The sequence below is a fragment of the Phaethon lepturus genome, unplaced genomic scaffold (genome assembly GCF_000687285.1).
Source record: "Phaethon lepturus isolate BGI_N335 unplaced genomic scaffold, ASM68728v1 scaffold17950, whole genome shotgun sequence".
NCBI lineage: Eukaryota > Metazoa > Chordata > Aves > Phaethontiformes > Phaethontidae > Phaethon > Phaethon lepturus.
Genome location: NW_010512786.1, coordinates 1 through 10,744, shown reverse-complemented (window position 1 = coordinate 10,744; position 10,744 = coordinate 1). Strand labels below are relative to the sequence as shown.

The following is a 10,744-nucleotide window of genomic DNA, read 5'->3' as shown; positions in this document are numbered from 1 at the left end:
AGCTCCCCTTGCAAAGAGGGCAGTATCTTCTTAGTGAAGCTGTGATCTGAACCTAGCATGGCAATACTAAATAAAAAGAACTCTGCCAGATGCTTCTGTTTATTACATATCACTGACTGTCACTTGCAAACCTCATTTATGAGTCAGGCAGGGTTTTCTCCTTATTTAGTTTTTCATTTGAAAATGGTTTTAAATATAGCTAGTGGCTCATAGCTGTTTTGTTTCACTTTATATCTTATCATTTAACAAAGTTACTTTTAAATGTCAAATGATTTTTTTACCATTGTCTGAAGTCTTTTTCCCCCTCTTATCTTGGCACTGCTAGGATCAAATAATGTATGAAGAACTACGTCAGTCACTGTGCAGGTGATACATTTGGACAATTCCTAAAAGAGACTTACTCTCTGCCAATGTAGAGTTTTGTGATATCCATTGCCTGATTTCAAGAGACAAGTTGGAAAAAAGCTGTCCTGAACATCTCTCTCGTTTTTAAAGTGTACCTAAAAAAGGTCATCATAACCTACTGCTCTAAACCATCCTTAACTACTTCCATAATAAAAAGATACAATATATACTTCCTGCTTATCACCATTTGTTTTAAAAGTGAATGCTTTTAGTACTGAAGAGCTAATACCGTTCTCATACAATATTCGGTGCCCTTAATCAGAAATCACACAGAGGCAGAAAGGCTAATTCTTCAGAGTGTTTACATTGCTCAAACAGCAGTTTTCAACCATAAATGAAAATAGCTGTTTTCAGGAACAAAGACTCTGGAAAAATCACTGGGAAAACAGAGCTGTGAAAGTAGTCTGGGAAAGTACTGCACTGTATGTTTACATCATTAATCATGCCTTTCCCAAATACAGTGACACATGGCAATTATGCCAGCACAGATTCTTAAGAGTTTCTATCAGTTTCCCTTTACGTTATCAAAAGAAGCTATCCACAGATGGCGAGCTGTCTTAAAGTTATCCAGGAGAGAGTAAAGTTTGGAAATCTGAGAAGTGCTATGATATTATGATTTAACAGCCACCTAAGAAACATTTAAAACAGTAAGTTACTTAACAAGCTGGTTCTTAATTTTTTTTTTTAAACAGACAAATGTGCAACAACAAAAAATTTATTACAGATTTGAATTTCTTAGCTTAAGTATTTTCATATTCTCTGGAAGAATGAATTAACAAACAGGCCCAGAGCCTCAAGCTTTTTTTTTTTTTTAAATACAAGAAACTTCAGCTTGGAAAGAGGGTCATAACTTTCAGCATCAGCAAACTGGGAAGTATTAAGACAAAACACTGAAATGTGACAGAATCTGAGCAACTAATTTCTGAGCCCTCACAGTTGTGGGGTTTTTTTTAACCACTGTCATCATTCCGTGAAGTTCTTTAATCATTAATCTCAGTTCCTATCTCTGATCAGTCTTACTCTTCTTAAAAGCACTGTAACCATCAGCCAAGGATCAGAACAAGAAATGGATTATTTCTGCTAAAAGACTTTAATTTTTAAACTTAGCAAAGTTTGAAGTTTTGTGTTATCAAAGCCATCGAACTTCTATAAAAAGAGTAAAATAGTTTTTGTAAACAATATTTATTCTGTAAGCTTACCCCCTACCTACTTAAGAGGTAAGATCAACCTCTTGAACAACCTGATCTAACATCAAGGCTGACCTTGCCTTGAGAGGGGACAGCCCCTTACAACTTAGATTCTTCTCTGAATTGCCATGTGACAGAAGAAATTGCACATTTTTCCCCAAGGTGAACATGGGAGGCTATGACAAATAGCTAATCACCACAGGCTTGTTTTAAAAACACTGCCATTCATGGCAGCTTGTACTTACCATGGTGATTTTTGCACAACACTGTATGATATTCCCTCCCTCTTCTAGGAAGGCCTGAGACTGACTCAAGCTGGGGCCCGTATGACTAACAAATTAAGTCCCTGCATATAAAGCAGAAGATGATGTGTCTGCTTGTAAGTGTAAATCAGGCTTGGAGCTTTAGGAATTACTGTCATTCCCAGAAATCAAGGATCGTAATTTTATCTCCATATAGTTTCACTTGTGGATGTTTGTTACTGTGAAGCAATTAGTACATATCAGTGAAGTGACTAATTTTAATGTAAAATCATAACTAGATGTCACATACAGAGCTATAAAAGAACCACTTATGTTACATAAACTTTTTCCTGTTTTAGCTCTAAATCTACAAATAAGTTACCATCCTACCTTGGAAAAAAGATGTCGCAAGCAAGCCACTCTTTATAGTTAAAAATAACCACAAGTGATTTCTCCTTTATGGATATATAGAGGAAAATCCTGCTACCATATTCAAGGATACTGCAGTTGATGAGCTTATGAAGGAGTAAGCCATAGCATATTCACCTAAGAATTTTCTCTTCCTTTCCTTTTATGATAGTAGTATTCCTGTGTATATACTGATCAAGGAAACAAAGTGAGACTTGTAAAGTAAGACCAAAGAGGAAATACTATTCCAGTAGTAGTAATAACAGTATTACTATTCAAGCAGTAGTAACAATTATAGTCTTGACAAGAGTTCCAACACAAAACATCTGTTTTACATAGAAGGTGTCTGATGATCATTCTCCTTAACATGTGATAATGGAAGGAGGAAGTGGGGTGCAGGAGGGTTTGAATGTACAAGATCTGAAGTTAAGTTGAAAGGCAGAAAATGCCAGATTGGTCAATCGTTCACATGCTGTTTGCTTACCTTGTCTGGGCTATGTGTGTGTCAAGGAGCAGACGGGTAGGCAACTGAACTAATTTATTCACACAAGAAAGTGCTGCACCCACACTGCTACTTTTTCTTGTGGGAAATTCTGCTGAGATTATAGTACTTATCACTGAAAAAAAAACTTGGTAAGAGATAAAATGCAAGATCCCTTCTACTTGCAGAAAGAAAATGGGAATCACTTTAAGGAACAAGCCTTTCCATGCAATAGAGAGACCACTATTTTGTTCTGCATATGCAGCTACCGCCCTCCTAGCAGACATGCCTAGAGGAGGTTTTCCCTCTAGTCATCTTGTTTCTGTTGGGACAAGATCAAGAAATTGTTCATCACACCATTCTTCTCTCACTTTTCCTGAGGCTAGCCACATATCTAAATCACAATAATGATTCTGTCCCAGAGCACATTAGTTGGTAACTTAAGCATGGATAGGGGGCAGGGGCAGAGGCAGTGCAGGGAATTGTCCGCAGGAAAAAAAAAATGCTGTCTTCATTCTTGGCTCAGTAGGAAATTTTCAACATTTTTGTCCTCACTAGTCTTGCATACCACCACAGGCTTGATTGTGAAATAAAGGATTTGATAGAGAAGAGATAATTGTGTATGTAAAGTTGCAGGTTGCTATACTAAAGGCACATCTACATGATTTAGACACACCTATTTGTCAGATTGCTTCTGCAAGGTCCTAGAAAAAAAACAAACAACAATCTTGCCAGACCCACAAGGGGCTCCTGTGCTTTGCAATGTGCAAGCTAAAACAGTAGAACTTGCTTTGCCTTAAGTCTTCTGAGAGTCTTTCAAATTACAGAGTACACTTTCCAAAAGCTATGTCTTAGACCACTTATGCAAAATTGCTACCTGAAAGCAACTTTTCTCCTGTCTGTCCAACAGGATTAGTATGGCAGGCAGCCTGTAATCTATAGTGTTGACATTATTGGTTGTTGAACCAAAAGTCTTAACTAGTTTTCAACTGACCTCCGGTTCCAGGTAGGAAGTCTTGCCCTGGATCTGGAAGTACAGGGAGCTCTGTAGCCAGAAGGATGCACCCATTTAACACACAACAATTGGCCACTGTTGTAAAGCAGACAGGTTCAACAGCAAAACAAGAATGCCAGAGGCAAGAGTTGTTTTGAAAGAATATACCCACGCCTGTCCTGTGGGAAAACTCATGCCTAGTATGTTCAGACTCCAGGATGCATTACTTACTCCACTTAAGCAGCTTCAAATAATTAGGCAGAGGTTAAAAGCCATGCAAGGCAGTTTATTCTGAAAACTGTAAGTTACTCTGAAAGGCCTGAAGGGGATTCAGAGCTCTGCACAATTTAACTGCAGCTAAAATACCTGAATGACATGTTTAATACAGCTGACCCAGGCAGCTGCGTTTTGACAGTTAAACTCCTGTATAATTTCACATAAAGGAGAGGTCTGCCAAACTGACAAGCTAGGATGCTTTAGTTACACAGAAGGGAACAAACCCTAACAAGCATGTATAAAGGACAATGTTAACTCATTCCATATGAATAGATTTGTTAATTGTCAGGGTTCTTAATGGTCTTTAGGTTTAATTTGTTCTTCACTGGTTAGTCAAAGCTCCCTCTAACTTTCAGATGAAGTATTTAAAAATACTAACCTGCTTCTGCCAGATTGTTTTTAAGGAATTAAATATTTTAATAGCATTAATGAAAACTATAACCAGATAGTTCATATGTGGTTTTTTTTTTAATTTAATGCTTCTTATTTCTGTGCCATGCCTTTGGAATAAACACCATGTTGTAAGTATGACTGGAGAAAACTAGTTATTTGTTTAGAAGTATCAAAACAAAGCCAAGTAGTCCAGCTGGTCTTTATTCGTTTTACCAGGGGTTCAGAAATGCTTTTAACTTTTTTAGGGACAAAACTGCACTGCAATACAGGTTAACTTTCAGATGATCTGCTTCTGGCAAAATCCCTACTACTGAAGTTAGATGCCAAGGCCTTTTGTGTATTACACAGGGATTATATGCCTAAGAATGGTTAGTTACCAATGCTTGCAAGAATCAGACCATGGTTTAGATCCAAGCATAAGTCTCACTGCCTCAGATTAACCTAGTCCAGTTAAGTGTTCTCCAGCATTCTTTCCTTCAGAAAGATTATGGCAACACAGATACCTCTCTCAAAATTCCGCACTATTCTACAGCTCTTAACACAAAAATGGGATATTTATAATTGGAGTTGGAAGATCATAGTCAGGACACCTTAGAGCAACATTTGCCATTTTAAACAGGAGATGGCAACTTCAGTCCAGTTGAAAAGCAGGAACTGACACTTGCACTACCCATTGGGAGGGCAGTAAGGGCCATCAGTGATTCTATGAAATAGGTAACGAAGCCCAAGTGTGAAAGAACTCTGGGTTCTCAGTTATCCTAGATGAATACTTAAGATAACAGATTTCTCAGCTTAAGCTTTTAGCTGTAAAACTTTTGAGACACATCCCATCCTTCATTCAGCTATGGTAAGCCATCAACACCGAAGAGATTTAATTCCACCATTCACTTCTTCAATTGAGAAACAGTCATGCAGAAGTAGCTTAAAAAGAAACTGCTGTGGAACTTAAGCCTATTCTAGTCTATTTCAACCAAAGTCAGTTTTCTTCCCAGTAGAAAGGCAAGGCAGTGATTCTTTACAGTTCATCTATACTGCCACTCAGTTGAACAGGTCTTGCCTCTCCTTTAAAAATACCAAATTTCTCTAAAGGTTAAGTCCTTCAGCATTAGGGGACCAGTCAGAAATTCACCCAATGTTACTTTAATCTTTGCTTTTTAATTACATGTAAAAATACCAGATGAAGTGTATTTCAACATTACACTGTACCCTGAGCAATATGCTCGCTAGCTGGCACATTATTGGAATCATAATGAAGTCATTTTGTAAGTGGCTAGCGCACTTTCATACCATTTCTATTACTTAACCACAGGTAAGGGCCCACGTTTAAAAAAACAAAACACACATTAGAAACAGGACTGCAGTCAAGTCAGGGTTAAGACATACTAACACATTCTTCTCAGGCACTCAGCTTCTTCAAAAAAAAGAAACCAGAACCCCACAAAATGCAGGAGCTGGAGGCATCTAAAAATTAAATTACTTACAGCAGACCAGTATGAACAGTAGCTGAGACTTCCATATTCATCAGATTCCATCTTTCAGGTACGTGAAGAACATACCACAGGATCATCATTTGAGATTTAACGGTGATTTGTAGCCATCTTTGACAGCTTAAAGCCATCATCAATGCATTAGATGATAGAAGGCAAATATACTGTGCTAAGGTACTTAGATTCATTCTTCAGTAAGCCTATCCATTCTCTGTTCCCAATTAAAAAACTTCTTACGCAGGAAGTTTGGTGTCACCACCTGTGCTCTCACCACGTTTAATGTGACAGACAAGTGTTTATGTAGGGTACTGTAGGTTTAGGGAGAAAAAAGTTAAGATCATTTAGCAAAACCTTTCTGTGTACACAAATGACTAACATGCTTAATAGGTAGAGTTGTCAGGGGTTGTAGCTAGCCTTGTTTGCCTCAACAGTATCTGCCTCAATTGATTCAGTTTTCCATACAAGCCAAATTTCTAAACGAGTGTAAATATTTATAGATTGAGCATTTAAAACCATGGTAACAGCAGAACCAATTTGGACAAGCCTAATTGTTCTTCTTTGCAGAACAGAAAAACCCCAAACTGTAACAAGACTTCTTCCAGTATGAAAAACCTAATGAGACTAAATGCTAGCTGCTCAAGCTCTATGCTAAAACAAGCAGCTTAGGCAGTAGGTGGGGACTCAAAGTTGGCAATACCCTTGAATTCCCCACCTTTTTACGAGGAAGTCACATGAGCCATTCTAAATATGCCACTTTCATTTTGATAGATTGCTCCTTTAAGGTACTTGCAGTAGAAAAAAAATCAAACTTTAAAGCAATGCTTCAAGTGACATTTAAACAAAAGCAGACTTAACATTTCTGTGCAAATTTAGTTCTTCTACCCATAAGTTATGAAACAAGTTCAACGGAAGGTTTAAGTTAACAAATCATGTACGTTTAGAATTAACAGGTTAAGTATGGCATCTTAACACTATAGTCATTTAAATAGCATGTTGTGGGCAGTGTACTACACTGAGAACTTCTAAAATATTCAGAGTCAGACAGATTATTTTATATAGATTTAACACCTGCCAAAGTAAATTCTGTAACAGAGTGATTCAGCATTATGCATGTAACACTGATCCTTAGGCAAACATATACACATTAAACCAATGAATCTGAGGACTGTGAGGAATGTTATAGCTGGTAGGAGTCTGCTACAAAATCCTTAAGGATGCATTGCTATGTTGCTGTAGATCTTAATTCAGGACACTGGGGAACATCTTTATAGCAGGAGACTTTATACCAGCCACTTTAAAGCAAGCAGACATTTCAAAGTTTTGGTTGCCAGAAGTTTAATCTTGTTTCACTTCACCCTTTAACTGCCTTTTCATACGTGAATATGGGCTGATTGTGTCATCCATCACAAAGTCATACAGTACTTTTATCCAAGAGTTATATTGAGGCAGGTTGTCGTAGTATTCAGCTGCTATTTTCTTCACCTAAAGAGGAGATACAAGGTTTATGTACTATTTATATTAGCACCAATCATGACAATATTACAATCCTCAGCCTGTAACTTAATGTAGAGCACTAGAAGTTTAATTTTAGATGTTAAGATTCTACAGAAAAGGCTACTAGTGCCACAATGTAAAAATTTCCTGAAGGTAAAAGCAACTCCCTGGTTAAGTAAACTTCATGTGAAACTTCTATATTGAGGCTAATCAGAACAAACTGCTAACACTCTAAAGTCAATTCACTGTGCTGCCTACAGAATGATGTAGCTCACAAAAGCTACAAAAGCAGTTCGGTTGCTAGTGGAAGTGGGTGACAGTTCAGTGCCAACTTACATGTGTATGAGTATCACTAAGAAGGATGTTAGAAATTCTAGGAAGAGATGTTTAACACAGCTGTTTTTACATGTAGTGTCAAACCTCAGCACTCAGAAGAAAAAAATATCTTACTTCTGAGGACAGACATTGAAGAATGAATATAAACCGCTTCCAAAGACTTTATTCTGATGTACATGCTGACTAGACCACTATTTTAAACCTACAGAGCTGGAGTTTCATTCAGTTGGATATCCTGACTGATATTTAAGGACAGACACCTAAAGCCTTAAAAACCTAAACAGAACAAAACTGATTTTTCACTGGATTCCGTAGCTTTAGACAGAAGAAGAAAAATTAATCTGTATAAGCACAAACCCAAAGCATCTGCATGCCTAGTTTAGAGCTGAAGATCATTTCAATGCATCATCACAGCTATAGACTAGCGCATTTAAGCCAGTATACTTTTATTCACCAGTACCCCAGCTGGAATCAAGTGTTCAGTACTTCAGTGATCTTTAACACACAGCATAGCAGAGTCCAGTCCAATCAAGTTAACTACACTGTTCTAAAAGAAGGCTTTGTTTTCTTATCAGAGCTGTGGATTAAGAGTCCTGTAGCAGAACTGGGTACTTCCTTCTGCCATTACTTAGAAAAGATCATTCCCCATTTATAACTTAAGTACTGGTGCTGGTTCACCAGCACAGAGCTACGTATCGAAGGAGAGTTAAAGCGACCTCAGCTGTATTTGAAAGATTAAATCTATGATTAAGAGAAATAATCTGTCGTTTCAGAAACAAAACAAGTCTGAAACAAACGAATCACAGAATTTAACTGCCCTGCTAAAGACATGCTAGAGTAGTTATTTCATCTACAGTTCCACCACTGACAGAAACAATCAAGTTTAGACTCCAAAGGCACAAGCTTACAAGGTCTTACTATTATGAAGTGCAATTAACAAAGCTACAAGACCAACACCACAGCTGCTGTCAAACTGCAGATTTAGTGTCTGCTGAAAAAACACTTCTCTGAAGGATTTTAGGTGTAATCCTGGAAGCCTGTGCTCCCATGCTCCAATTGGGAAACACGTATACGATGAGAATTAAGCTCCTGCTTAAAAGAAACCAGCAAAGATTGAATTGCTGAGAAACCAGTTTGAAAATTCATATCTACTACTCATGCAGGTCTAAGTCTTAGCTTTGAAGCCTCAATTCTGTCAATGTACAGCTGATACTTATTTAGGGTTCAAAGGTTCTCACTAGAGGAAACTGAGCTGCTCCAAAATAGAAAGCTATTAAACATTTATCAGCAGTACAACAAACATTAGCAGTACCTCAGTCTTTTCCCCACCACAGAATGTCAGTGATAGAGACTCAAGCATAAGCATGCACTACAATATTGTCCTTAAGACTTCAAAGACCAAGATGACAAATCTCTGAAGGTGTCTGTAACTTCTTAACTAGTTTTCTGCATACTTACAAACGAAAGACAACAGAAAGCTGTTGTCATTACAGAAAAGCTAGTGCAAAGTGTAACACCATGCGTTTCCTCCTCCCTCCTTTTATGAGAGGCTTGAGCACCCAGCACATTGGAAGCCTGTTCAGGACACCACTAGAACGGTAAGTAATTACTCCTTTCATCACTCAACTTAGAAATTGATCTGGGTTTGTGTTTTTTTTTTACCTTCCAACTTCCATTCTTCTATCAGTTTCCTACCTGATTTTCAAATTAAAGTAGGGCCTATGTGAAGAAAAACTAAGAACCCTGGAAGTAAACTTACCATTGGAAGGCTCTTGCCAGGAATGTTGGGAAAGTCATGATGTTCATTGTGATAGCCAACATTAAAAGTGAGCAAGTTAAGCGGCCCATAGTAGGAATAAGTCTCATGTCCTTTTAAAAACATGTAATGTTCAGCTATGAAGTGTCCTGAAATTGGGTGCAACCCAAGTCCAAGTACTGAACCAGCAAGCATGTAAAAAGTGGATTTGACTCCCCATAAATAATATATCACGACATCAAAGGAAAGCTGAGCCAACAAATTGATTATTTCAAGTCGAGTAATGGGTTTGGGATTAATGCAGAGAGGTCTAATTGCATAGAAAAAAGGCTGAAGAACAATCCATATGAACTTCCTAAAACGGGTGCAGAAAAACCAGCCTTCAAAGTTGGTAGGAATGTCCACATCAATCCCGTCACCACCTAAGTAACGATGATGATCCATGTGGTATCTCTTGAAGGATATGGAATACGGGAGACCAAGAGGGAGGTTGGCAAATATTCCAAACCATCGATTCCACATTGCTTTGCTGTTGCCAAAGGCACTGTTGTGAGAGATCTCATGAATAGCCAGCGTCATGGAGTGGCTAATACAGCTTCCAAAAACATATGCCCAGAAGATTACCCATTTCCAGTCCAAGTCTTTAACTAGGTAAAACGCAGTCAACTGCGCAAGAACCATCAGCACAACCACCCAGATCAAGTTGTAGTCTGGCTTCATCAACGCTTTTATCTCTGGATGTTTAGCTAGATAGGAAAGAATTAAACAAAAAAGGAATTATTTAGAAGCTCTCCTCACAGCCAGCTATCACCATTAGATGACAAAAGCAGATACAGTCATTTCTTCCCTTCCTCCCAATCAGAATTTCTCCACAAAGGTAATGAAAACACACAACCTTTCCAATTTAGACATTTATTGCTACAATGAGTCCTTCAGAATTAAATCACTTTAGCATTTTTTTCTGTTGCTCAGCAACCAGACACACATATGGCAAGCGCCAGTACCACCTCCACCCTACCCACAACGAAAATGGCTTTGAACCCACAACCCACGAGTAGTTCAGAAGAGCTCAAGTAAGGTCAGGTCTGATTTAGTCGTCTTTAGTCGCGAAAACGTGGTTATTTACCACCAACAGTGGGTGCCGCGATGACCTTTACGCACAAAACACGATCTATTTCTACCGACCAGCAGACATGACATAATTCCTCAGCTGCCTTCCGAGCGCAGGAAGGGCTCTACGGAGGCGGGCAGCTGCGACGGCGGGCGGGGAGCGGCCCGCAGCCCC

At 38.4% G+C, this 10,744-nt stretch overlaps 2 protein-coding genes across 2 annotated transcripts in view; one reads left to right on the top strand and one right to left on the bottom strand.

Annotated features, from left to right (window-relative positions):
- The window catches only part of NVL (nuclear VCP-like), a 41,336-nt gene extending 40,743 nt beyond the window's left edge, over positions 1 to 593 (top strand). The window contains exon 22 of the mRNA XM_010288170.1: positions 326 to 593. Coding sequence (XP_010286472.1) covers positions 326 to 370 — 45 coding nt within the window. The 3' untranslated portion in view covers positions 371 to 593. The remainder of the gene's footprint in view (positions 1 to 325) is intronic.
- A 6,132-nt stretch (positions 594 to 6,725) lies between these two features.
- On the bottom strand, positions 6,726 to 10,203 carry DEGS1 (delta(4)-desaturase, sphingolipid 1). The gene is made up of 2 exons (XM_010288159.1): positions 9,463 to 10,203; positions 6,726 to 7,355 (listed from the first exon to the last, which is right to left on the bottom strand). Exons 1-2 carry the CDS (start codon positions 10,177 to 10,179, stop codon positions 7,209 to 7,211), a joined length of 864 nt encoding a protein of 287 aa, XP_010286461.1. The 5' UTR covers positions 10,180 to 10,203; the 3' UTR covers positions 6,726 to 7,208.
- Between the last annotated feature and the right edge of the window lie 541 nt (positions 10,204 to 10,744).

Coding starts and splice junctions, on each gene's coding strand:
- DEGS1 (XM_010288159.1), bottom strand. CDS start 10,179: ATGAAGCCAGACTACAACTTGATCTGGGTGGTTGTGCTGATGGTTCTT. Junction 7,356..9,462: donor CTGGCAAGAGCCTTCCAATG/GTAAGTTTACTT, acceptor TCTCCTCTTTAG/GTGAAGAAAATAGCAGCTGA.